The 26,698-nt window shown below is 45.7% G+C and overlaps 1 protein-coding gene across 1 annotated transcript in view; it reads left to right on the forward strand.

The window, feature by feature from the left end:
• Positions 1–4,792: 4,792 nt before the first annotated feature.
• The window catches only part of LOC144101950 (CLIP-associating protein 1-A-like), a 76,037-nt gene continuing 54,131 nt past the window's right edge, over positions 4,793–26,698 (forward strand). Inside the window, 14 exon segments of the mRNA XM_077635192.1 lie at positions 4,793–4,857; positions 6,352–6,386; positions 6,872–6,898; positions 9,337–9,439; positions 12,757–12,821; positions 13,228–13,320; positions 14,960–15,105; positions 17,360–17,495; positions 17,853–17,923; positions 18,566–18,703; positions 19,785–19,979; positions 20,740–20,810; positions 22,053–22,148; positions 23,222–23,324. Of these exon segments, the coding sequence (XP_077491318.1) occupies positions 4,845–4,857; positions 6,352–6,386; positions 6,872–6,898; positions 9,337–9,439; positions 12,757–12,821; positions 13,228–13,320; positions 14,960–15,105; positions 17,360–17,495; positions 17,853–17,923; positions 18,566–18,703; positions 19,785–19,979; positions 20,740–20,810; positions 22,053–22,148; positions 23,222–23,324 (1,292 nt within the window). The 5' untranslated portion in view covers positions 4,793–4,844.

Here is a 26,698-nt window from a genome sequence, read left to right on the forward strand (position 1 = left end):
AAGCGCGTGCTGTTGCTTGCCCATGTTTCCGGGAGTGCGCGTTGAGGGGGGCGGCTGGCGTGCCATATATAGAGTATACTCTGATGGCGCTCATTTCTGTGCAAGCGCGGCGGTTTACACGCGGATCTCCTTAGTAGCGAGCAGTCACAGACGCCTCTCGCTCGGCGTTTGTGATCGCCGAGCGGGAGGCCGTCAAGTCAATTTCGTGCGCTGCCGCGCGCGTCCCAGGAGCGGTTTCTGGGGCGTGAAGCGCCGCGGACCGAGGCGCTGTCTTGGCCTCGAGACTTGGACGGATCGGCCGCCGAGGAAGGGCGGTGCGTTTCGAGGCGGGACGTATATACGGCCGGTAGCTGTCTCTTGCGCAGTTTTCCCTGGGTGGCCCAGTGCGCCCCACGTTCGTGAAATGGAGTCGCCTCTTCTAGCGACGTTCTTGGCTGTGTCACCCTCTTACTATGCATGTGTACGCTACCCTGTAGAGCTGCAATTTAGTTTACCGAAGCAGACCGTCCTTGATTTTTTATTTTTCGACGACTTCTTGATCTGCTTCTTTGCTTGCCGCCATGTGTCCAAGGTGTGCAGCAGCGCAGTCGCCGATTGGCATGACACATAGTGCCTGTTGAGCGTGACTTCCCCTTCGGTTTGTTTTTGTTCTGCTTTTTTGAAGCGAAAAGCTTCACTACGCTAGTCAATACCGCGCTTCGCCCGAGCCGGCGTATGCCGGAGCAACGTCACGCATGGCGCAGGTGGCCGCCGCCGACTCCATCGCCTGACCTTTCATTTCTCTCTCCCTCCCTTCTTTGTCACTACTGCGCATATCCCACTAGTATCACGGAGCCACTGGTGTTCCGCCGCTGCGCAGCGCCTCGCCTTTCCTCGAAAATCCAACTTTCAGTTTTCTCTTTCTTCTTTCCCTCCCTCCTTAACCCCTTCCTTTACAGCACGGTTCGGGTGTCAACCGAGATATGTGATACTGTCACTGTGCCATTTCCTTTCCTCAAAAACCAAACAAAACAAGTGAGCCGACAGCGTTCATAGAGTGCATTGGCGTGGACAACTTTGAAAAGGCCCTTCATTTTCACGAAAGGAAAGGCGCACAACCGGCTCCGTGGGTCAGTGGAGACCTCAATCTCGCTTTCGTTTTGTAAATCCTGGATTAGCTGAGCTAATCCACTTTAATTTTTTTTTAAATCTGGCAGGCAATAGAGGCTGGCTCATTTTGGTGTACACCTAGGACGCTTTGGACGTCGTGCCCAAACTTTCGAAGAAGGCTCGCTTGGCTCGGAAGGTCAGCGTTTCCTGCAGGGGTTACTCGGGAGGCCAGTATGGGATAAGTAGCCGAAAATCCTAATGTGATTTTGTATTTCTGCCCCCGGCACAGGACCGTCGTTTTTTTAAATTAAATCTTTCATTTAAATTCTCATTCGAGTACTTTGATCCTTTATACTAAAATGGCTTTTCGCCTTGAAGAACTCCGCTGGTACAGGCTCCTTGGCTCTCATTTGATCTTTTTCTGGGAGGGGGGAGTAATTCAATGATTTTGGGGGATAGGTGTCGTGTTTGGATGCCCTGGGGTTTGTTAACTCGCTGCCTTACCGGTTCTTGAGGGCTTCCACGACTGGTTCTATGTGCTGGCAAGCTCTATAGGCGTACGACTGAATTCCGACTAGAGGTTGCGGTGTTGTGGCGAAAGTCATTCCTCTCGCTCTGGCGGCATGATCGTTCGACTCGCTTTGCGGGAGGCTCGGCCGACTGCGGTCTCCTACTGCTTCGTGCTGCGTACAATTCGGGGTCTCGCATCACAATGAGCCAGTCTCGGAGCAGATCTGTGCCGGCGCCCAGGGGACGCGTGTTGTCCCTCCGTGGTCGCTTGCTTCCCCGCTCGTCCTCGGTGGCAGAGCGCGATGGCCTTGGGCCGCGGGGGATGCGCTTTGTTTAACGGCCGAGGATGCTCATGTGCTTCATCGGGAAAACAATGGCCTGCATTGACGGCACGCCGCGGAACGATTTCCCCGACTTCCGTATTGTCGGCCGGCTGGTCATCATTATGTTCGCGCAGGGTCATTTGCTGGTCTCACGCATGCTTGATGATGATGACGATAGCCTCTGGTTGAATGGCACGTACCCGCGGTGGGGGATTGGCCAGGGTACATTGTTGATACAAATACACACATGGGTAACGAGTGGAATAATTGGATAATTTTGTGAAGAATGCGCAAATTTGGAGAAAAAAGGTGAAAGAAAAAGGAAATGTAAAAGCCGTGAACTCACATTTTAGCATAAGAATCGACCTTATGCAATTATACACGCATGCTTTCGCGGTCAACCGCGGCCCGTTAAGGCGCCCGTGTGCTGTGCGATGTCAGTGCAGTTTAAAGATCCGCAGGTGGCCTAAATTGTTCCGGAGCCCTCCACTACAGCACCTCTTTCTTCCTTTCTTCTTTCACTCCCTCCTTTATCCCTTCCCGTACGGCGTGGTTCAGATGTCCAATGATATATGAGACAGATACTGCGCCATTTCCTTTCCCCCCAAAAACAGTTATTAATATTATTATAACCGCGGCTGCGCTGGTCGTGTGCGTTTGAATACAGTATTGTCGTTCCGGCTGGGTAGACTGCCGGAATCGCGGAGCATTGCATCCCGAGGCGTTACCGGTAGCGCGTTCCTTTTCTTTAGCGTAACGAGTGACGTATTTAGTTGCTTTTTTCGATAACGCCTACAACAGTTTCACAGCTGTGCGGGAGAAATGTTACATCGACGCAGTCATGCGAGCCAATCACGTGAAAATACGAAATGACTGGGCAGCGAGGCAGCGCTACAACACGCATGCGCCCTTAGTCCAAAGTTTAGAGCCGAAGGGGCTTGAATTTGGAGCCACGCCGTGTGGCTCGTTATGCGTCCCCTGCAGTGTTCTCTCTTGAAGGTAAGGGAAGCTGTGGTCTCCCAGGTTAGGACTCCCACGAGTGATACACAAGCCCCGGTACACTGCTTGGAGGCAACCCCCATCCCCGGGCTTTAAACTCTTGACACTGGCTGTATGGAGGGTATACACGTATGCTGCACCTCACATCTCGTTAGTACGAGTCGAGCCGACCTTGCTTACTGCAGGGCGTGCCGTCTGTCCTTTTGCAAGGCTTAATTGTTTCATGAGCAGCACTGCCGAAGGCCCGTACGTGAGTCGTACGTTTCTGGTTCGGACCCGCAGCGGTGGCCCAGTCCTTCGAGCATCCGCCTCGCACGCGGGAGGTGCGGGGTTCGATCCCCAGTGCCGCCGGGTACCCAGCGGGGATACAATGGGTGCAAGCTTTTCCATGGCCTGGTTGGAGCTCGGCTTCTTTAGGGTAAATGCTTGGGAAATGGGTCTTTGACTTCGCCTTGGGAAAAAGAAAAACATTGTGCCATGGTTCGTGTCGGAGCTAAGGCGAGGAAGAACCAGCGCCGACAGCGTTGATGTTCGAACTGTTTATTTGCGCTGCTCGCGCTGCGGCGGCCTACCTGTCACGGATCTCCCCGGAGAACACTCGGACCGAAAGAATGGACTAGGCGACAGGTGTACGCCCACAAACGCACATTTAATACACCCTACGTGACACACACACTAGAACACAAAACTAATAAAACTAACGCAAAACACAAATACTATAAATACACACGACCCGGACACACTGGTACCAGCGTCTACTATTAGCGTTCTTCTATTAGCGGTCGGCGTTCGTGCTCACGGTTGGTTCGGTGCGGCTGCGGCGTTGTATGGATCCAGTAGCCGACGTCGAGGCGGCGTTCGACGTGCTTGGGCTGGCGTCGCTGGCTGCGTCGTACAAGCTCCCGGTCCAAGCGCCCGTGGAGGTGATGCCGGTGTTGTTGGCGTTAGGGGCACCACCCGGATGGGTGGCAACAGCACTGGAGACACCCCTGGCCGTAGCAGGTGGTAGCGTCCTCCGTTGACTCCCCGGAATGGGCTCAGGGCAGGAAGTCCACGATGCGAAGACCTAGAACGCAAGCTCACCGGAGCAGTAGCCGGCGTCGCCCTCTTCCAGCCGATGCGTCCCTGACCCGCCGGAGCCTCTGCTTCTCTGTTCTTCCCACCGTGCCTCGTCTGTCTGTCTGTTGTTGCCAGGAAAAAAGAAAGGGAAAGTGCACAGGCCTGCTCACTGGCTCAAGCCGAGCCACAATCGCTACCACATGGAGATAGTAGGAGAGTTGAAAGATGGGATAGAAAGACAGGATAGTACCGACGCGCTAAAGACAAGGCCGATCCCGGAAGTAATGCAATAGCGGGCCAACCGGTGGCGGGAGTGAAGCATTCTTCAAACTCTCCGCCACATTTACAAAAATAAGTCCATTAGACCCGTAACAGATACTCTACGGGGTCCAGATATTCGCCCCCGTGCCTCGCTCTCCCTCGCCCTTTTATAGCCTTGGCGTTAGTCCACGTAAGCCTGTCGTCGTCTTCTTCTCTTGCCCACCAATCATCTCTCTCCACCTCACCGAGCTTCTCTACCAATGATCTCTCTCAACCTCAGCGAATGCTTCTTCTTCATCTTCTTTATTCTTCGGTTAATCCACGTCGTCTTCTTCACACCTCTTTCTTTCATAATTTTATTTTGGACTCTTTATTATATGTGACACTACCCCAACTTCCTCTTTCTTGTCCGGCGCCGCGTGCCATTGCCTGCGAGCCGAGCGGGGCGCGAGGGTCGCTACACGCTCATTGGCCGCAGATGCCCTCACGCCATAAATGTTCATCATCATCATTTTTGGTTCGGGGCCGTTAATCCCCCCCCCCCCTTCATCCATTTTGTCTTGGGAACTGACACATCGCTCAAGTGTCTCTGAGTGCTGGAAGATGCGGAAGAGAGGTAAGCGGTTCAGCCTCGTTTCGCGAGACAGAAACGGCGTACGGCAACAACACGTAGGCGGTGTTGCACAAGGCGGGGCTCGACCATGAATGTGTCCAATATTGAGCTACCCCGACCTCCGTATATCACACCGTCTCTTTCCCTTTTCCTTTACATTCGTCAAAGGGGTATTTAGCGTTCCGATGCAAAAAGTGTGCTGAAAATTCTCTCCCTTATTCTGCCCTGTGCCTTGCGCGGCCGTGCCGTCTCTTGATGTGAAGGGTACGCCGGCGACCGAGACGGATTTCCGGTTAGTTAAGCCTACATCGGCTATCTCGCGTCTTGGAAGCACGCGGCGGCGCCATACATGTTTGCAAACGAACCGCCGGGGCGCGACCATGAATCACGCGGCGACGTTGACGGCGAGGGCGGGGGCTGACCACGAGGTGAATTAGGGCGGCCTGAGATACGCACTGTTCCCACTTCGCCCCGTAGCAGCAGTTCTCGCGCAGCATTGACTCAGCCTTCGTGTAGGCTCACTACAGCCCACACGTTTTTTCCGGCAGAAAGTCCCCCTTGACACATACATAGACGGGGGTAAGGGGATGCTGAGGCTTGCGGCATGAATTTGGGAGCTGGTGGATCACATTGTGGAAGGGTGCTTGGTTAGCCACCCCTTGCCATCCCCTTCCTGGGCGCTGTCCTGTAGTTTCTGGCATGGTGATTTTATTCGCCAATAATTTTCCTGCATTCAATTATGACTGGTGGATCTTTGTGAGGAGCACATTATAATTAGAAAGGCATCATGCTGCCAATAATTTTACTGTACGTTTCATTTGCACCACCCAGCTACGAGTGTCCTAGTGCCTTTCCCATTCTTGCTTACCTCCTCCTCCTTCCCACAGCACACATATACTACACACTCGCACTCACTCTCTCTGAAATGCATGTTTCCATTTTGTTGCCTTCTTGCCCTCTGTCATGGTTTGAGCATATAGGTAGATGCTGTGATGATTGCTTAGTGACATGTATCTGGACGAATTTGTTACTGAAGTGTCTTCAGAATCATGGTCAGATCTTTGCCATATTTGCACCTTTAATAGGTTGTGAATGAAAGTCGATGGGAAAGTCTCTCGATAGTAATTAAGAAATGTTCATCACTTTTCTTCAAAAGCTGCCTTGCATTCCCATTTAAGTACTGTAGTGTTCAGGTTTCAAGGGGGGGTGGAAAAATGTTATTAGCGGCGAAAAATTTCTTAATACATGCAAATAGGGTTCGTAGCATAGTCAGAGCTTGCTATGTCAGAGGCAGTTTCAGCTTATATTAATCATATTAAACTCTCCGAAAGAGGGTGTAAACAGCATGATTTCAAAGTACAGTATTTGAGAAGCAAGTATGAACACATCGCTTTGTGCTCTGCGTTCAGTGAAGTTTCTTTCTATTTAAATGTTCATGTTTAACACGGTTTTGCATCAGCCGCTAATCACACTGGATGTTTGTTTTTCTCATTGCAGCTTACAGAGGTGACGACAAAGTTGAGAGTGCAGTGGTGAGTACTTTCATTGTCATGCTTATGTCTTGAACCTGCTCATTTGCCTTGTAACCATTTTTAGTGAAGTCTTACTATAGGGATTTTCTTTACTCATTTTACCTGTGACATCTGCATGTGTGCATGGGGTGATTTAGTTGATGTTTGCAAGGACTTCCTTATAGTGTGTTAAACTCTTAAGCAGGGACATTTTGGTGCTAGCCTATTGCTTGGGTGTCATGTTTTCAGCCCCCTGTCACTTGTAGCCACTTTATGTGCTAGCTATGACCACTAGCTACAAAGGGAAGCTTTAGTAACAAGTGTCTTGTCCCTTCTGAATGTCTCTTTGCTTGAAATTTGGCCCCAAGTGTTCTTGAGTCTCGTGAATTGATTTCTCATTTGATCATCTATGCTACTTTTTGTAATTTCGTCTGTTGATTTGTTCAAAAGGTGGCTCTGCAATAAGGAGTTTCTGATTTTTTTTCTTCAATGATGTTTGTCTGAAGCATCCTGACATCAGTGATGTGGAAGCGGTAAGTAGTACAGGCAGTGGTGGTGCTTACATGGGGCCCAGTGCATGGATTGCACATGACTGCTCTTGCTTTCCTTTTAACGTGACACTAAAGGTAAACGAAGTCAGGTTAGACAAGTAGGTTGTTTTCAGGGAACTCTGCCAGTGCTTTCCTGTGTAAGGAGATTACTTTTAAGTCGAGAAAATTGCTAACGGACCCCACTTGAACCCCTTTTTCAGCCAACACACAGCCCTTAACTACCTAAGTTATTTCAAGGCATGTTAACCCCGTTGCCCTTGGTGAATCACAAGCGCCACTGTCTGAAGTAGTAAGGTCTTGAAACTGAGCTGCAGGAGAAGTCAGAAACAAACCAAGGAAACCCTGGAATGAGCTGTGCTTTTGCTGAGTGCATTTTTGTTGTAACCGTTGAAGCATTTCTGTGCAACAGATTGTGCTGCTGGCCCGAGAAGTGAAGTTTTAGATTAGATCACTGGGTAACACTTCAGTGACAAGCCTGAATATTTCAAGGTGCTACTGAGAGTTTGCACCTCTGGGATTACTCTCTGGGATTGCTGTGTAGGCTGTCCTGTTCGCAGAGTTGGAAAACTGTGGCGTCTTTCAATGGACCTGCAGGATTCATTGCTTTCAGTTTCATTTCATTCAGTTTCAATTATGTGCAAGTCTGCTATAGCAGCTGCAAAGTTGGAGCCATCACAATTCTTAAATGTAGTGACAGCACGGCTTTCTTTTGTTATCAAACTGTTTACCAGACTTCTGGCTGATAGTTATGGTTAAAAGCTTAATTTCATAGTCTGGTAGCAGTATTGGTAACGCCTGTGAACTTTTGTGTTGGATGATTAAAACCACTGCAGTATTCATCGCATTGCTTTTGTACTGTTGCAACAATATATGCTCAAAGTATGGCTGAGGCAAAATTGGTCAAACAGTGGCACAAGAAAGTTATCCAATCGATCACAGCCAATAGTGAATGAGGAATGTTTGTTAGTGGAGTCAGGTTTTAGAACTCCTTAGTGGCAACAGTTGCCATCCTTTCGCTTTTACATCATTTTCTAGGTTAGCAAGGCTCAGAAATTATTCATCTCGGAACACTAATCAGTCTAGTCTGACTTCATGTTTTTCTGTGGTGTCCATTTAAATTGCCACAACCGCATGCATCAAAGTAGCCTATGCAGTTATATGGTTCATCATAACAGAGAAATATTAGCAACAGAGTTGCTGTGGCCCCTTTGACTCTTTGCTTACCGTGCATATTGAAATCGTTCAAATTCATCAATGGCTCAGAATGCCCCCTTCTGAGGCATTCAGGCTGCTCTTAGACAAGTAGCGCCATTCAGTATTTTGCGAAAGGACCCCATTTTCAGCTCAGAATTGGAATTTTGCCAGTCGCATGAGGGAGCTTTGGCACAGTATAGCAGAAAACATAGTATGCGATTCTCTCATATTTTTCTCCAGTTAGATTTTTTCTTTCATAAGCAACATATATCCTGTCTTTTCTTGGTACCTTCAAAAACAGAATTCCATTACCCACGTTGTAATGTGCTACAATAACTACAATAAAGGAGGAGGAGCAAAACTTTTATGCACACCACCCTGAAATTGCCAGTTTTCCCTTAGTAAATTGCCTGTTAAGTACTTTGTTGCAGTATGTTTTTGTGTGCGTGGAGATACAAAGAACTACTAAACTTTGCTGGCCTCTGTTGCTCTGTCATTGCTCCTTTGACCGATCGCTTACTTGGCATTTTTGGTTAGCATTCAGGCAGTCTTTTTTTCTCTCTCTCTGCTAGCTGGCCATGGAGGGAATGGGAGAGGCATGGCAGTTTTACTTTGGGTCTGGGAACTGCACTTCATTTAGGTTACAAATGCTTCGCAAGCTTGCTGAGAACTGCTGGGAAGGGCACCTAATCGAAGCATGGTCTTGCACCTTACATATTTTGCCTGACATCCTTTGCAGCTCTGGTTGTTCACTTGGATATTATGCTTTGTTGTGTAGTTTGGTTAAAATAAAAAATCGTGAAAGTGAAATGAAGGTTAATATGGTATTCTAAGCAAACGTCAGTGCTCACACATGAATAAGGCCTAAAATCTTGTGACTAACCTTTTTGAGACTGCAGTTAGTGTGGAGCACTTTCAGTACTACACATTACTGTGCTCACCATTGCAGGGTGTGCACTCTGTACCTTGCTTACACTGCCTTTTCTTGTCATCAAGTAGCTACTGATGTGACGTTCATATTCACTTGTAGACATGTAAATTGAAATACAGAAGTAATGAAGGCATTTGTCATAAGCTATGCAGTATATTGTGTTTTTTTTTAAAGTTGGGACTGAAAAAAAACAGATCAGTGTGCCTTACTTTCACCTCTAATGATAGTATCAAGTAGTGTTGATGAACCCTTACCTCCATTCTTCAGTCAAAGCAAAGAATATTTATTTTTGCAGAACATGGAAGAACATTCAAGAGGGGCCAGTAGTGCTCCTCCTGATAGGCGGGCAGTGCTGGCTACACCTAAACATTCAAAAGAGCCAAGTTGTACACCATCAAGTAAGTCTTGCATGCACGTGTCTTTCAAGATTGTTGTCTTGTGATATATGCTCAGTGCGTGACCTTTTGTTTTGAAATTGCCTGTCCCATTCAAGTCCAAGCTGTTCTTGTAGTTTATGAAAAGCTGAATTTCACCCTGGTTTATACATCAGTATTTTGACTCATTACATATTGTTTTCCTTCATGAAGTTGTTTTCTTTTCAATACAAGGGAATAGTTTGTAGAGTTGGAGAAAACAATGCAGTACAATGTGCTTCACAAACAGTTTCAAACTGATGCTTGGGTGTCATCCTTCAGCATGGAGTTTCACATGATACGGCGAACTCCTCTGTTTAATCAGCACGAACCTACGGTTTGTGCACATTGCTTGGCGTGAACTGCAACAGTACCACTCCAGCTTCCATCCCACAGCAACAAGGTATTATGTGGCATTGTGTGAGGAAAGAATGAAGCATTTAAAAAGAACATACTTCAACATTTTTGTTTCTAGCCTGGCAAGAGCTATGGCAAACTGCAGTTTGCCTTGTGTGCAACAGGCAGTTAGGCTTACTCTGCTCTCAACACTGGAACAGTCTCTTAAGGATGGTGAATGGTAGGCTAATGGCATCTGAGATTTCTGAGAGTGCATCATTGAATGTCTCATGACATCTTTAATAACCGTGCACCAGAATTGCCCTGGAACCAGTGGGGTGCACAGTGGCCCACAGTAGTGGTAGGTTGGCCACCCTAGTAGTGGAGGTGGTAGAGCCTAATGCGCACCAGTGCAGCTTATGAAAATAAAGTTGTGCCCCAGTGTCATTATTGAACATGCTGTACTGGTTTGTGGCAAATTCCTCCTCATTTATGCCTGATTCATTAGTGTCCCTTTCTTGGGGCCTGTATGCACTCAAACAACCCAACATTTTGGCCACTCCTGGTTCTGTCATGTTTGTCTTAAAGGAAGGTCTCTGTATTTTTCATTGTTTTGCTAATTTCATAAGAGATTTACACAAGACTGATGCGACAGGGTTGTTTTATCTGATATTGTCCCATACAACTCAAGAACAAAGCAGAGAATGCCTCTCAAAGGAGCCCCCCCCTAACCATTGACATAACCTATCGTCACGATGTCATGATCAAGTCTTTCACCTGCCACAACTGGAACCAGATGCATGCTAGGAGGTGCAGGATGGCTGTCATAATTTCATGGCAGTAGTCAGCACCATTAGATGGTGTGCCGGATTTGAGGTGCATTTTCCGCTTTATTATTGAGTTCCATCCGACGGCAGTCTGCAGTGAGTCACCATATTTCAGTGGCAAAGATGTTGCCTAAGAGACATGCAGCAGGTGCCATGATTGGATCAGGTTTTTTCTTTTGCCGCAGTTAGACCTGAACTTGTGTGTTTCCCATTTGATTTGCCTCATGCCTGCAGCAATGATGCAAAGCTTAAGCCTATGTGCTGTCTTGCATAACATTTCAATGCAAATGTTCATGTGGACAGCCTAATTACAGCTTGCACTTTGTTTTGCTAAACCAGTGCATAAATTTATCTGTGCTCTGCATTTGTGACGTGCCCCTACAGCTGTTTTCTTTTTTTTTGCCAAGCTCTGACACAAAAGCATAGTCTGAAAGGTACTCCTGCTGTTAAGGCTGCTGTATCATTTACTTAACATCTTCCTAACAGTTGTGCCTAAGCATTTTGTGCATGTGCTTGTATAAAGATTTACTCCTCCTTTAATATTCAGTGTCAGAATTGTGCACCAGGCATACGTGCTACCTACAGAGGCTTCTAACATTGTCAGCAACTGGTGGCTACCGTGATTTGTGTTGTGTTGTCTACAATGGCAGGCAAAGGAAGGAGACAGTCAAAACGTGGTTTTGTTACGTCAGTGTAGTCCTGTTGCAAGAAATAGCAGTGTAAGGTGTAAACTTGCGTTTAAAATGTAAGTTGTAAATAGTGAGATACTTGCAGCCTCTTGTGTTCTATAAGCTTCTGTATTGGCAAAAAAGAGAAATATGAAACTGTAGGATTTGTATTGAATGCCTTGGTCAGCAAGTTCTGTGCCACATTTTGCCTCTTTTGCACCCTACCTGTGAAGTAGATTTTTTGCTTGCTCATTCAACAGTAGTTCGTGCAACCCTTGCTGTGAAACTTGACTGTTTACCTTGATTTCACGCTTTCACCTTTTTGCGTGTATGACTGACATAACACATTCGACACCTCAATGCATCCAGTACCATAGCCTCCGTATGTCTACATGGGTGTAGGCACACTGTTCGCATCTTGGTGTGAATCCTTTATGTCACGCAACAGTCGACCAACTCGCGGTTGAGTCAGTGCCTCGCAACAAAGCTAAGCAGAGAAATGGGCAAAGGCACACGCACAAAGCTCACAGGTGCTTCAAGAACCTGCCACAGGTGGTAAGCTCCAAAAGGCACCGCAAAGCAGCCGCTCTTCAGGTTGGAAAAGCTCCTCAATTATCCTGGAGTAACACTTGTGTAGTTGCAGGCCAGATTTTTCGCCTTTTAAATTTTATTATAAAAAGTGATCAGAACCCTTGAGGGTTTCCTCCTCATCATTCCTATTGCACTGGAAGCTATACGTTGGCCCTGAAGCACTGTGAGGTGCCAGTGAACATTGTGACTGCATCCACATTCAATTCAAGTGCCGGAACAGGTGCCGGCCTTAATAAAAGATAACAGTATTGATATACAGGAAGTAGGAGAATCCAGCAAAGATAGACTAGTTAGATGCACAGAAGCAACGGAAGCTTAATACTACTCATATATGCCACGCACAAATGTGTATAACGACGTACTGAATTGACAGCGTGGCTTATTCAGCTTTCTTTTGTTCATATGCATGCATGGCTGCATGTACCACTGCCCCACAAACTGTTAACAGACGTTTGCGGTGATAAGGGGATCACGTCTGGCACAGAGCAGGGTTAATTGGAGATTTGGGAGAGACCTTTCTCCTGCTGTGGGCATAGTCAGGTTTATGATGATGCTGACAATAATACGCTTCCCCAAGGCAAAAATGCTAGAAGTGCAAGTCACGAGTTGTACCTCTAGTATTAAAGGCAATATTGTTAAGTGGTATTTGTTAATAATGGATTTGAAAAAAACCTTCCTTGGAAATATATTTCATCAGTCAGCATCGTGGTGGGCAGCCGTTCTTTGTGTAGTTTTGTTTTTGCATTTATTTGCTGTTGTTTCAGCCTAAGAAAAGCTACTTGTATGTAGGACTGTATTGCTTGCTTTTGCAGTGACTGGTTTGAGAAGCAAGAGGTGAGGGAATACGAGCCTCACTTCTTGACTGCTTCTTCCTTTGCAGGAAATGCTGGGGCAGTGGACCAAGATATGTTCATCAGATCTTTTGAAGACGTCCCAAAAATACAGGTAGGGTCTTTACAAAGTGCTTCTTCAAGTTTACTTGTACTTTCTTGAAAAACTCTCGGTTTTATTCTTTGTGCGAGCAACTTTCTGCCTACAAACACGCTGATCTGGCCCGAAAGGTTTTGTTTTCAGAGTTAGGTACAACCGAAGTGTCTGAGTTTGGTTTCAGTTGCCCTTGCACAACAAAAATAAATATTGTCATCTTCCTTATATGTGACGGAGTAGAGTTTCACACCTTTCTCTAGTGAAGATGAATCCGTTAGTATGCAAAAAAACTTTTGTGCACTGCTGCATCATGCCTGCTCCCCATGCGTGACTGAGTAAAGTGATGGCTGCCTAATGAGCTGCATACTGTCACCTTATATATGCAGGTATGTTGCCGAGTTCATAATTTTTCTTTCGCTTTCAGCTTCACTCAGCAAAGGAGCTCGAGCAAGAGCTCGAAAAGATCAGGCAGGTTCTGTCTGACACGAATGCTGACTGGGAGCGCAAAGTAGACATGGTAAGTCAGCTTGCTATGTTTGAGGGAGCCCTGAAGTTGTATACTGTTGTCAAGCAGTTGGTGGTGCTTTGTTTAATAATCATCTGTTCAGAGGAATCACAGGGTTAAAAAAAATTTTGAGCCTCCAAAAAAGCACTCAGGGTTCTGCTCTTCACCTTGGTTTAATGCATCATATAAGTAGGCTGATATAGTCGACGACTGTTTTTTTCAGACCCTCTAGGGACTGCAAAAACGACCGAGAAATCAGGCAGTCTGGAAGATCAAATTTCACCGAAAACATCGCGAACTTATTGCCATTATGCCGGAGGAAGAGGCCAGTTGTGTTGCACACGTTCTAAAGCTTCTAATGACTAAGTTCCTCTATGCAACTTGTGCATAGACGATGGGCGGCGTCCACTTTCACCAGCTCGGCCTGGCTGTGCTGCCCTCGGCATGTTGCCGATGAACGCACGGGTTGGGACAAAGTCTAAACGGGAAAGCGAACACGCTGCTGTGGGAGCCTTATTGCACCCGCAGTACCATGGGCCCAGAATGAGAACGCGAAGATGGCGAAACAATAAGAACCGAATAACGGCCGAAGCAAGCGCTCCGTCGGCATTATCCTCCGTCATTAGGCCTAGTGACTAGAGCCAAAATCGGTATCTTATTTGGCGATATGCACTCTGCGGTTGCTTGCGTATAATGAGGGTCGCCTTGCCTGTTATGTAAATGCCAGTTATTTATGGTTTTACGATAGAAAAGTCAGGGTTGCGGAGTGTTTTGCCTCGGGTACGCTGACCTCTCTTTAAAATCTACCACCATTCCTCCCGTGCTCGCAGTCTCCATGAAGTCGTATGCCTCCCACGCGCTTCGCTGCTACGTTTTTCCATATTCGAAACGAAAGACTCGGCATAGATGAGCTCCGCAAACTCTGACTGCTTTTAAAAAAGTTCGCGTGGTGGCAGACATTCAAGAACCGTACGAATCTGAAACCACGCGAACACAATGTGCCGACTCACGCAGAATTTGAGTATGGCAAGAGGCCCCCTTTAAGCTTGAATTTAGTTTTATTTGATCAAGTTTTCGTTCTCTCCTGGAGTTTGAGTATTGAGGTTCCACTGTACGCATTATATGGTAGTTTGGGTATTGACGGCGAGTGCGAACGAGGTCTGAAAAATCGAGCAGTCAGTTGCGGTGTGTACGAAATTTCAGGCGCTCTTATACATTTGCTCTATGAGCCATCTCGTGGAGCCACGAATCAGGCGTCCGAAGTTTTGGTCATCAACTGTATAGGTAATCTATGTGACCATAGCATAGACGGGCTCTCGTGAGATGCAAAAACATTTTTTGCTAGCATTTTTCCTAATGGTGCTGAATGCAGGGCCAGCTAAAGCCTTGTCTCGTTTATATCTGTTTGTACTGCAATAGGTCATGATAATTTTTTTGTGGTTTGGATGTAATTTATTTTGTAAATCCTAAGCAGCAAACAAGTGTCTTCAGTTAAATTTGTTCTGAGGTGAAGTTCAGAAGTGGGAGCTGCCTTTCTTAATTTGAATCATGGGGCCCGCCAAGGACCTTTTGCACAGTTCTGCACACTGAGCTGCTGTTTTGCAGTTTTTTTCTTTTCATCTGTGTTTTATGGGAGTTTTTTTTCCCGTAGCTGCGGCACCTGCGTAGCCTGCTCGTAGCTGGAGCTGCAGAGTATGAAGAGCTCTTTATTAGTTTGAGGCTTCTGGAGCCTTCATTCCAGGTATTAATTCGGGACTTGCGGTCACAAGTAGTCAAGGAGGCCTGCATAACTATTGCGTGAGTATTCGTCCTACGTCACATCTCATCATTTCTTCCATCTTGGGACATTGCTGTGCACTGTCTGAGTGGCAAGAGTTGTGGACCTTGCACATCAAATTTTGTGTTTCCCTAGAATAGAATTGACGCAGCCATTTAATTACCAGACTCATCGATTTTTCAGCGTAACATTGAAAAGGTTTGAGCAGCAAACGAGCTTCAGAACTTCGTTTCTCATTTTTTTATGTACAGATATCAAATAAATGGCTATTGGTATTTTGGTTGGATTGACATCAGAATGAACTAGTAATTTGAGATGAAATTCAGGGAGGAGCCAGTGGTGTAGTTTTTGTGCCAGCATATCACCTCTCATTAGCTGAGTCTGCATATTTTGCACCACTATGCGTTTGTAACACTGCTGCTTACATTGTATATTCATTGCTCCTTGGCGCCATTAATGGCCTTTGTTCTCTGTGTTTGTGGTATAAGCAGGCAGCAGTTAATTTTGAAGGAAACTGCCAAGTGGAAGGCAGGCACAGCCTGCAGCACTGTATAAAATTGTATGAGGCTACCAATGAGTGCTTGTTGTTACCATTGTGAGCTTTTCAGGCTGCTACTTTTGCTGTTGGAAGATCGCTTTGATATATCGCTAGATGCATGCAACTTCTGGTCTAGAGATTGTACGCAGGCGGAACTGTGCATTTCTGTCCAGAGTTAGCGATCATACTTGATATTGCATAATTTTAGTCATGAAGAATTAATATTTTTAAGCATAATATGGTCACAAACAGTATCAGCTGTGCTTCAAGCCGTGCTGTTCTGAAATCTCACCGAAAACCTTAACAAAAACTTTCCTCCCAACATGCCAGGGGCACAAGATTTGGTGCTGGAAATTTTTTCTCTACCATTGTAAACTAAAGAAATTTGCTCAATTAGATGAAGTGGAAGCCTGGAGCTCTTTGGTGCACACAAGTGCTAGAAGGGGTTCGTAGTAAAGGAGGAGCATGCAGTACAGGTTTCGCAGTGGGTATCAGGAAAGTGATACCAGAGGACAAGACAATTTAGTTTTTGTTCTTGGCAAAAATACATTCTGTGGCTCTCTCGCATGACATCGAGACTGGAAAGGGCTTGGTGATCACCACCTTGTTGTGGATGGGGATGAAGCCTAGCCTTGGAGATCCGCGCTCAAGAAACTGTTTTGGCGTCCCTGCCATTTGCTTGCGAAAATGGCCGATCACTTCTATATCCGTATTTCATATTCTGGCCTTTTCTAGCTTATGAAAGCTTTGTCTTCACTGAAAGTGATACCTTTGTCATTTGAAAATGGTAATCTATTGATTCGGGCTAGCTTAATTTTGTCCTCAGTATCCCTTTATAGGCATTTCTTAAACGACATTTACACCAGAGGCACCGGTAACAGAGGTGGCAAGTGGCACAAGTTAATCTTGCCATTGAGTTACTGGCACTGAAAGTTGCAGTACAAGTATTTTTACAGACTGTTACAATTATTAATACATCAGTGGTGCAGGTGCATAAAGGCAGTCGAGAGTGCATAAAACAGCATAGGTGTTTTAAATGGGCATCGGCCATCATGTTGTGAGTCTATGCCAGTGGGCGCCAAAACCTTAGCAGTGTCATCTACCATCAGCGTCAAATGAAACGCGAACAAATGAACTGAAGTGCTAGCAGAAACAAAAATTATTGCGCCTGGAGAGGAAAAACAGGCGTGTCGTATTAACACTTCCAAAGAGCGGTCTTTCTGTTTGCATAGAAAAGGAGCCAGCGAAAATAGACGCAAGACAAGAACAAAGAAGGCACACACCACAACGCTGGTGAACCAACTAGCCCAGCAGTTTGCACTTCTGTTTGCAATGCGAATAGCAGCCGTTCTTGTGTGCTGCTTTGCTTGTGCAACATCTTCTAGTTTTGCAGCTCACGTTGAAATTCTCTTTTTCGCATTTGATTTGACTCTGATAGTACACCGATCGATTCTGAACTGTTCTGTCTGTAATATTGTCTTTACCCCCTCTCACACGATATGGCAGGCGTGTGTAGCCTCGGATCACACAATAGTTCTCAGAAATGAAAAGTTTTTTGCTCACCTCCGTGGTTTAAGGCACCTTTTTTATGCCACCGAATGTTTGTCTTTGCTAACCATGATGATGTGAGTGTGGTAATGTCCTTTGTTTCTGCTATAGCTTGACTTTAAAGTGTGTGACTGGTCCAGGTGTTCATTATGTTAAATTTTGCTCATGTCCTTTTTTCCTTATTGCAGTTACATGTCACTGAAATTGGGCCAAAAGCTCGAGCATTTCTCAGAAGCCATACTCGAACCACTAATAAATGTAATTCCGAGTAGTGTCAAGATCATGGCCACGTCTTGTATTGTCACAGTACAGTTTATTATACAGGTAATTAAAGAGTTTACGTGTTTTCTGGTTGTTACTGTTCTTGCATTTCAAGGTATTATTATTCATAGGAAAGAAGTTGTAAATACTAAGCAATGCTATAATGAAATAATTACATATTTCTGCCTTAGTAATTGCGTAAGGGAGTAATTGAGTAGCAGTGCTACTGCTTTTGGGAAAGCATTTAATATGTCGACTTGCCACGCAGTTGCTGGTTGTTGGGCAGCACCGAGGAGTAAAAACTCGTGTATATTTATGTGTAGATGGGCTGAACCATAACGTGGCACATACAGCTCTGCATATAGCAAATGCTAGACTGCAAAACATTAAACACTTGCACACTTTTGCTTGCCATTTTAGCACACACGTGCAAGTCGGCTGATACCAGTTATCACATTCAACCTGTGTTCAAAATCTAAAGACATCAGAAAGTGAGTACTATGCTTCTTTTTTCTATAGTGCAAATTGTACCCATGGTGTTGCAATTAATGTAATAATGTTCTTGCAACTGATTTGATCACATTATACCAAAATATAGATTCAAAGTAAATTGCTTTACATTGGAAGTGCCATTGTTATGAAGCTTCGATTTTAGCTCAGGTAACCTTTTTGGGTTCTGCTGTGCGTGTACTGACCAATGTACAGTTTGCGGCATATATTTCATCATGAGCTTTAAAAGAACTAACAAAATATGCCATGTTATCTTGCCTGGAGAACAAAAGGGAAACTCTGTGTGGCTTTTGTTTTGTTAGCCTGAGACTAGGGTTATGTAAGACGTTGACATAACCTGAGCACATTAGTTAGTTTAGCATTTCAGTTAAATGCAATTCCTAAAACATAAGTCAAGCACCCTCCTTGTGATGAAATAGTTGTCAGCCTCCTTGTGGAGCATGTTTGGGGGAGTACCAGTTTTCTTGTTCGCTGTGCTTGCTGTGCTTTGAAGCCTTTCCTTTCAAACAACCCGCATTAAGGTTTTAGTATGACAAAAATAGAGATAGTGTCAAAGGTTTTAGAATTCTCTCAGCGTTTTCAGTGATTGCTTTTAATCCTGCCTTGTCATTAACCTTGTGCAGATCATGCTTTATGTTTCTCGACATGCTGTTGCGCATGTGGCCTATGCATACTTTGGAAAGGCACATTGCCGTCCTCCAGGAGGCCATCAGGAGGGGAATCAGTGATGCTGACCCTGAAGCTCGTGCCTTTTCACGCAAGTGAGCGACTTACTCTGTCTTGTTATTAACTTTGTAATCCCGACCATAACTACAATCACAACCACTGCCATAGCTGTAGTCATCGGTTTCAAGCCCTGTTACAAATACATAGGGTTTTTTTGTTGCTGTTATTGCCTAGTTCTGCCCAATGCTTTTTGTTAGTGTTGAAGAATGTAGAACAGCTTCTACAGCAAAGGTTTGTGGCAGTGCTTTCTCATGGAGCATACCCCATTTTTTATTTTTTTATTTTCTCACGCAAAATCTGTGTCCCAACTAGCTCGATCAGCAACCCTGCTTATAAGAGCCCACTATATTGTAAATTTTACATAATTGTGGAAGTTCAAGCATAGTTTGCATTTGCATACTAAAGTGGCAGGTCAGGTTATCGCTGTGTTCAAGTCTCGGTTCTGACCAAGGATATTCTCAGGTTGTGTAATGGACAACCCTTTTTGGGAATGTGTTGTTCATTGGCAGAGAAGAAAATTTGAAACATAACAACTAACAAACCGTGGGTTCATTGCAGTTGTTGCATCCGGCTCACACCTTGCTTATGGTTATGGTTACCAGTTAATCCATGTGTCATGAAAGCATGCTGACGAATTAGTGCTAGAAACAGAGGCAGCATTAGTCTGAAGGCGCGAGACAGGTATGAACGATGGGACATCATCTACTTTATTGATGCAAGCATTGTGTATACATCCTTAATTAGAAAAATAAAAAAATGTGAAAAATTGTTTACAGAACTACGATTTCAACTCAGCCTCCTAGCATCCAAGACTTTCCATCCATGTGCTTGGATTCAATGCTCCAGGTGCCGAACTTATATTTTTGATATTCTATCATGCACAAATACACTGATGTAAACTTGCTACTGTGAACCACTTGTAATGATTAACTTGTCATACCTTCTGGATGTTTCTGGCACAAAGAAGTCTGCTGCTTGTTGTGAGTTTTGATCTTTTCTGTACTAATTTCATCTGGATTTCCAGCTGTTTATTCCCAACATTCCTGTCCCAACACGGTGGCTCGTGAACTTCTCTTTGCGTCGTACGGAGCTTTATTCTGGTTTCACGCATTACAGGGCCTTCTGGGGCTTTGCGGAACATTTTAAGGAGCAGGCTGACGTGCTGCTGAATTCGCTGGATATGAGCAAGCAGCGCATGTTGCAGGGCGAGCTGTACAAGAGCAATTCCTCAAGCAGCAACTCGCTCAACAGCGCCCAGGGTCGACCCGTGAAACACTCGGCCTCCAGCCACAGATCCATCGAAAAACTCAGGTATGGTCTGCTGACACGGCCTTTGCCTGTGTTCTTACCCCTGCAGTGACCAAGGCTCAGGCTCTTTCTCACTTCTGCAGAAGCTCCTTGCTTGCGATCCACTGCTGTGAGCACAGTAGTTTTAACGTTTTGCTGTTGAGTGGTTTTAGTTGTGGACATGTTTGTTTAGTGTGCCGACGTGGCATGGTAAGGTTGGCTGGCATGTTTACCTGCATTCACTGTCCTGCTGCTCTAGAGGGCAGGTTACCTATCAGAGAACATACCCTCAAGACAACGTACTGTTTTTTGTCAAAAGCATCTGGCCAACCGCGTTCACTGTTGAGCCGGATTGGCAGCTCCAAATCTCTAAGGTGTGGATCTTTCATGTTCACCCCTGCTCAGCTGTACAGGTTCGGGGATACTTTGAGCATTCCATTACACGGCTCACTAGCAAACCTTGTGGTCTAGACATTTTCGACACTGGTCACACTCTTTTAAGAGCTTGACTATTTAACTTGCATGAATTTAATAGCTGGTTAAAATATAATTGGTATTAGAGTGTTTACTAATTACCTTCCATAAATTTATAGCTGGTTAAAAAGATAATTGGTATTAAAGTGTTTACTAATTAAGCGAAAATTTAATTGGTCGCTCATCTAGCCCTTGCTTGAATCCTTTCTTCTCTTAACTTTTTTTAATGCTCTCATACTCTGCGCCGTTTTCTTGTGAGTGGTGCAGTGCTGTCATTTCTGGCGTGTGTTTACTGTCTTATGGGAAACAGGCCTGGAAGCGGTACTTCGACTCTGGGGCAGAGGTGTGGCGTGCCGGTCTACAACACCAGGAGTGCCTCTGGTGCGTTGACACTTTGAGCACCCATCCTTAAGTGACTTGACTCTGCATGTTGTACCAGTGGTATTTTTAAGATTGGCGGACCACAGCTTATGCAGACAAAAAAATTTTAGCCATGGCTGCAGTGGACTAGAAGTAGGGATAGTGGAAAAAGTGGGAGCTGCAGCACATAGGTGGCATGAAGCCAGATGTGTTGACTGCTGATAGGGGTGTTTGCATATAATTAATGATGCCTGTGTGCTACTTCCAAGCAGATGAGTAGGCGATGCTGAAGTAACTGCACTGTAGCCGCCGCTACCATTGTCTGCCTCGGTGGTCATGAATCTTTGAGGTCGACTGCTCTTTGCGGCTTGGAAACAGCCAGATAGCTTTCGGTCTGGGGCAATAGTTCCTTAATGCCCAAAGGTTGGCTGTAGTGTTTGATTCGTTATGAAGGCACTATATTGCGTTCAGTGGAATTTCCTGAGAAGAATATGCAGTAATTTGAGAGTTGGATATTGTCATGTAGTGGTAACGGCAGTCCGGCAGTCAAGAAGACAGTGAAAAGAGCTTCCAAAAGAATTTTATTAGGTGGACCTGCGCCCACAAAGAACTGAATGACTCGGAGGCAGTGATAGCAACAGGCATGCTTGGTGGTTGTCGAACAGAGTGCCTGCCGCTCACGGTCGTGCTCAATTAAAAGCCGACAAAGAACTTTTGAGGCATGGTGTACAGAGTGACCACAACGGTCTGGAGGAACGTAGAATGAGTTCTGCCCGGGTGCAATCATTCGAGGTAAATCTACTTGCTCCTTGCATCACAAACAAAGCGATATAGCAGCATTCTGGCAGCTTCGATGAATGAACAAACAACCAATACAAAGCTTTGCATCAATATCGGGCTTTGCGCTGTTCAGCAATAGCTCACCAGTGCCATTAATTCTGTTTCAGTGCCATTGTCAGCAGCAGTCGACACTTCTGGCTTTGCGCCGCAGCTCCCTCTTTTTCCACTGTCTCACATCTAATTCACTAAGCGTGGCACTCTTTGGTGAACTGCCTTTGCACCATTAAAAATGAGTCATAATCATCATATCTTAGACTGACTGAGTGAGCTTATGTTTCACGTAGCCACTGGCAGGGGTGGTAGCTTTTTTAATAGTTTTGAAGTTTCTTTTATCATCATTTGCTTTTTGTTTCTTATCATTTTTTTGCCTTGGTTGCCTTATTGTATTGTTTGCTTTGTTTTCTTTTGCCACCTTCTCCTTAGTTCGACTCAATAGTGCCATTGACTCGGAGGCTGCAAGAAGGGCACGACCTCGCGCCTTTTCCACTACACAAAACAGGGGCACTGAAGCGTCACTACGTAAGTGGCACAGAGCGAGAGCACTTGTACAGCACTTTGCTGATATTTCCCTCTGGAGACAGGCCTCTGTCTTTTTTTACCAGCACTCTTGTTTAAAGTCGAGGGTTGTATTTTTGACTAGTCTTTTTCGCTGGTTCCGCACGTTGATGGAGCAGTTGTGTAGGGCCTCTGCTGCTGTTAGTGTTCCATCGAAGGTTGAAGGTTGAGGCTTCACACGTACCGTTGGTTTTTCAGCTTTGCTAGTGAAGTAGTGCTTTTCACTCTAAAATTTGTGGCCCAAAGAACTTCATGTGATGACAGCAGCAATAGCCTAGTGAGCATTCTTTCCGAACACGGGAGGTACGCGGTTCGACCCTCTAGGGCCACCGTATACCCTCTGGTAGGGTAGTGGTTTCATGCTTTTTTGCACTGGCCTAGTGCTCGGTTTATGTGGGTGAAATGCTTGAGAAATGGGTCTTTGACCCCACTTTGAGTAGACAAAAACACCTTAATCATGGTGCTCTTTGGCCAATGCTGCCCTTGCGGCAAAAAAATTCTTCAAGGACTTGTTATGTTGTTTGACCAGTTTCTGTGCTGCATGTTGCAATTGTGCACACACATTATGGTGCCCCATAATTAAGCCGGTTATTCTGAAATCATAGCTTTCAGAAGTTCTTGGTGCTGCTGGATATATGGGGTGTGAGTGACCATATTATGACATACCACATTCCTCTTTGTCTTCAGAATATATGGAAACCTCATTCTGGAGTATTTTATGCACTGAAAAATAATTTTGAAGTGAAACATCATTTTTGAAGCTATAACCTGTTTGATGCAATTAAGGCCTGCAAGTACTTCTTTTTTGCAATTCCTTGAAAAAGCATATTAATGGCTCTGCTCTGTATTATAGAGGCAGATGTGTGGTAAACTTGCATGCAGTATTCAGGCATCTGTTGGGCTTCTTCATGACTCAGTATTTGTTAACGTTTATGAAATCTTCAGTGCAACCACAAAGCAAACGTGTGACTGTTTGTTCTGCCACTCCATGTGGTTTGCTCTTTCTTTTTTTATTTTTCTTTCACATTGGCTTACAGCTCGTCCAGGAACAAAACGAGCTGACACCATTTCAAGCACAATGGCATCACCCGAGCGAATAAGTCAAAGTCGAACAAAGGGTGTTTCCCAGTCACAGCTTAAGTGATATTTGCCTGGTTTAGTGGCTGCCTCATATCAGGAAAGTCATATTGATTACATAGTTGCAGAAAAAACAGCTTGTGGTTTTTAACTCTTTGTACGTATAGCCTCAACATTGCTACACATGTCTAGTAAGCATAACACATTTGCCGTTCAGAAACTAGTCTAAACAAATCAGTTCAATTCAATTCAATTTATTTTACCAGAAGTTTGGAAGGATATCAGGGCTAAAAGCTGTAAATCACAGCTTGACATGGCTCAGAAAGCCTCTACAAGCCAGCGCTGACATAGTTACTAACAATAGTTAGCATAAAAAATGGAGAGATCGAGACTAGCGGATAGTACTGTACAATACAGTCGAGCCCACATATAACGGCCCCACTTAAGACAAACTGTCGCTTATAACGAACGAGACCTGCGCAACCGTCAAAATATACATTATTTCAATGGCACAAAATCCCACGTATAACGAACGCCATTAAGCCCTGCTGATCGGTTACAGCGAACGGACAGCGTAAACCCGGCGCCGCGACGCGAGATAACCTGCCTCTGACCCCTTTGTGTGCCCGGCGTGTGGTATGTTTCCCCCATGAGCCTCATCGCAGGCGAACTGCCAGCCCCGTTTCGTGTCGCTCTCAAGTGAGGTACCCTTTCCCCACCGACCAGCCTTCCAAGATTGCCCTCCCGCCCCTCCTCGCAACTCCGCTCCCCTCTCCTCACTCTCTTGCAAATCTGCACGTGGCCTCCACAATCAACTCCGTCGGTGGCGATCGCTGACACCACGCTCCGTGAAGCAGGTCTTCCGTGGAAGCCAAGAGGTGGCTGCACTGACGCTCACGGACGCCCCTCAATGGCCTCTCCACTGGCGCTGTGCGTCTGTATCTAGCTTGATTGGCATGATTGCCGCCTATGCACGTTGCACGTCTAGCTTGTAGCGAGCTTTTGTCACCCTTGTTGCGGTGTGAATGTTTCATTGGCTTCGATCAAATCTCGGGCTCTGGTTGTAATTCAGGATGGCGGACAGCAACTCCATGCCCATTTCCATTGTATTCATCGGTCGAGATGATGAAAATGGCCTGGGTGGAGGTGACGGCTACTTGCATGCGAAGCTGCTTCTGCAAGACCGGCTTCGTCGACACAATGTCTGATGCCGGGCCTGATGCTTCGGAAGATGACCAGCCTTTTGAAGGCAGGCTTGCATGAAGGAAAGTTGTAGCAACAAAAACATATTCGTCGCTGCTTGAACTGGTGTCACATGTGGCTGCATGCTCTTTAGTACCTGAATTCTTCTTACTCCAGGCTGCCTGCGAGTTTCTGTTTGGACCACTGTCATAGTCCACTGCTTGCACCATTCTCGTCGTTGAACGACAGAATCGTGCAAAGTGACCAATCTTGTTACATGCCTTGCATGTTTTGCACCATGCAGAACAGCTTGATCGTCCGTCTTGGTGAGGCCACTTGCCGCCACAGTTGCAGCAACTGGCTGATGAAACACGAGGCCATTGTGGTGTGAGGGTCTGTCGTGGCATCTGGTGTCCATTTCTTTGGTGTTGACCATTGTGTTGTCCTTCCTTGTGCACTGCAAACACTGCTGCGTTGCTTTCGACGCTCTTTTCTATTTTGGACACATCGCGTTCGACATCCTCGAGCATTCTTCCTTGTTTAAATAAATCCGGTGTAGTGAGGGAATGGAGCATCGCATATTTTCAGAGGCAAGATAATGTTGTGGCGAGAATGACTTGGTTCCGCACTTCAGCATCGATGCTTTCGAAGTTACAGTAGCGAGAAAGCTGACGAAGGCGCGCGTAGAAGGCGTCCAATGACTCACCAGCGTTCTTCTGAGCTTGACGGAATTTGTAAATTGCAAATGTTAAGTTCACTCGTGGAGCAAAATATGAATTCAGTTTCGCTCGTGCGGCATCGTATTCTGGCGTCGATGTGCTCTGTTTGGTCTGGGTCGTGCTTATTGCTGTTGCGGCTTGCATAGCACTGTCAGTGAGGGATCGAAATATGTCGTAGACTTCTTCACCGACGTAGTGCAGGTGGAGTACCTTCTTTTGCGCATCTCTCATGTTATCACACGCTAAAAGAAAGTTCTCAAACCTTTCTATCCACCTTGTCTATTCGTGACCTATGTTGTTGGCGTCGGTCGCACGAAGGTCGGAACTCGGGAAGGGCGGGTGCACATGCGCCATGGCTGTGACTACTGGTTGCCGCTTGCTGCTGGGGGATGGTACGACAGAATGATTGTCAATTCGAAGTTCACACGAGGTTAAAGAACACTTCTGACACCATTTTAGTGTTCCCATAGACCAGGAATGGGTCTGATTGTCTAGATTGTACGGGGCACAGGTGATGCGAGCTTGTTCATTAATCTGCCGTGTTTTTATTCACCTAAGTTTTCAACACAATATTCACATTCGGCTAAATGTCAATTACAAACACTACAATAGGGTCTGTGCTGCAAAAGCAGACGTCCATCACAGAATTTTTCGCAAAGAAAAAATTTTGTGTTTTGGCAAGCAACTCTCTTTAAAGGTGTGGTCCACTTACTACGAACTTCGGAATAATACGAACAGACGCACGCCGCGTGAAGCTCATGTTCACTATAAGCAGGCTCGACTGTAATAACTTTGCATAGTTTTAAAAACACAAACAAGCTTAGTTTTCAAATATTATCAGAACTAAAGCACGAATCCATCATACATACCGTATGAACATGATTTTAAGTCAACTCGAATGTAAGTCGACCCCCCCAAGTCACATTTCCAAAAAAATAAAAAAAAAAACTTCTGAGGTTGTTTAAACATGGCCTTGAATAGTTAAATGCATTAGCATTAACCAGCGGCCACCATTAATCGCCAGCTGCTATCGGCTGCCATGCGCAGGTGTGCCCATGGGCACATTCGAGAACGAAGATGTGTGCGTCACTGGAATACTTGTCCACACTTTCGCCATAGTCCTCACTAGCGCTCCTGTCGTGATCGCTTCTGCGGTCCCACAGCATGTCGTTCTAACTTCGTTTTTCTGCGAAATCCCGCACTTTGCGAACAGCCACAGCACAACATCGCGTGGAAAAGCTGAAGATTTTCCTCGCTGCAACTGCCACACCTGTATCACCCGTTGCAAATGTCGATCTTGTGGCTCGGTGCGCGGCTGTTTGTTTCTTCGGCGTAAAAAATGGCAGCCATCTTGAATGTAGCCGTGAACAAGTGCCGGTCGCTTGCCGGACCTGGAGCACAAATGATGACTGATGTAGCACCACATTAAAAACTTTTTAAACGCAGCCGGTAGTAGTCAAATGCGTCGGAGCCAAAGAGAAACTACGTGTGAATGACGTTGGCTCTTCCATCGGCTACCGACACTCCCGGCATCGC

The sequence above is a fragment of the Amblyomma americanum genome, chromosome 8 (assembly GCF_052857255.1).
Source record: "Amblyomma americanum isolate KBUSLIRL-KWMA chromosome 8, ASM5285725v1, whole genome shotgun sequence".
NCBI lineage: Eukaryota > Metazoa > Arthropoda > Arachnida > Ixodida > Ixodidae > Amblyomma > Amblyomma americanum.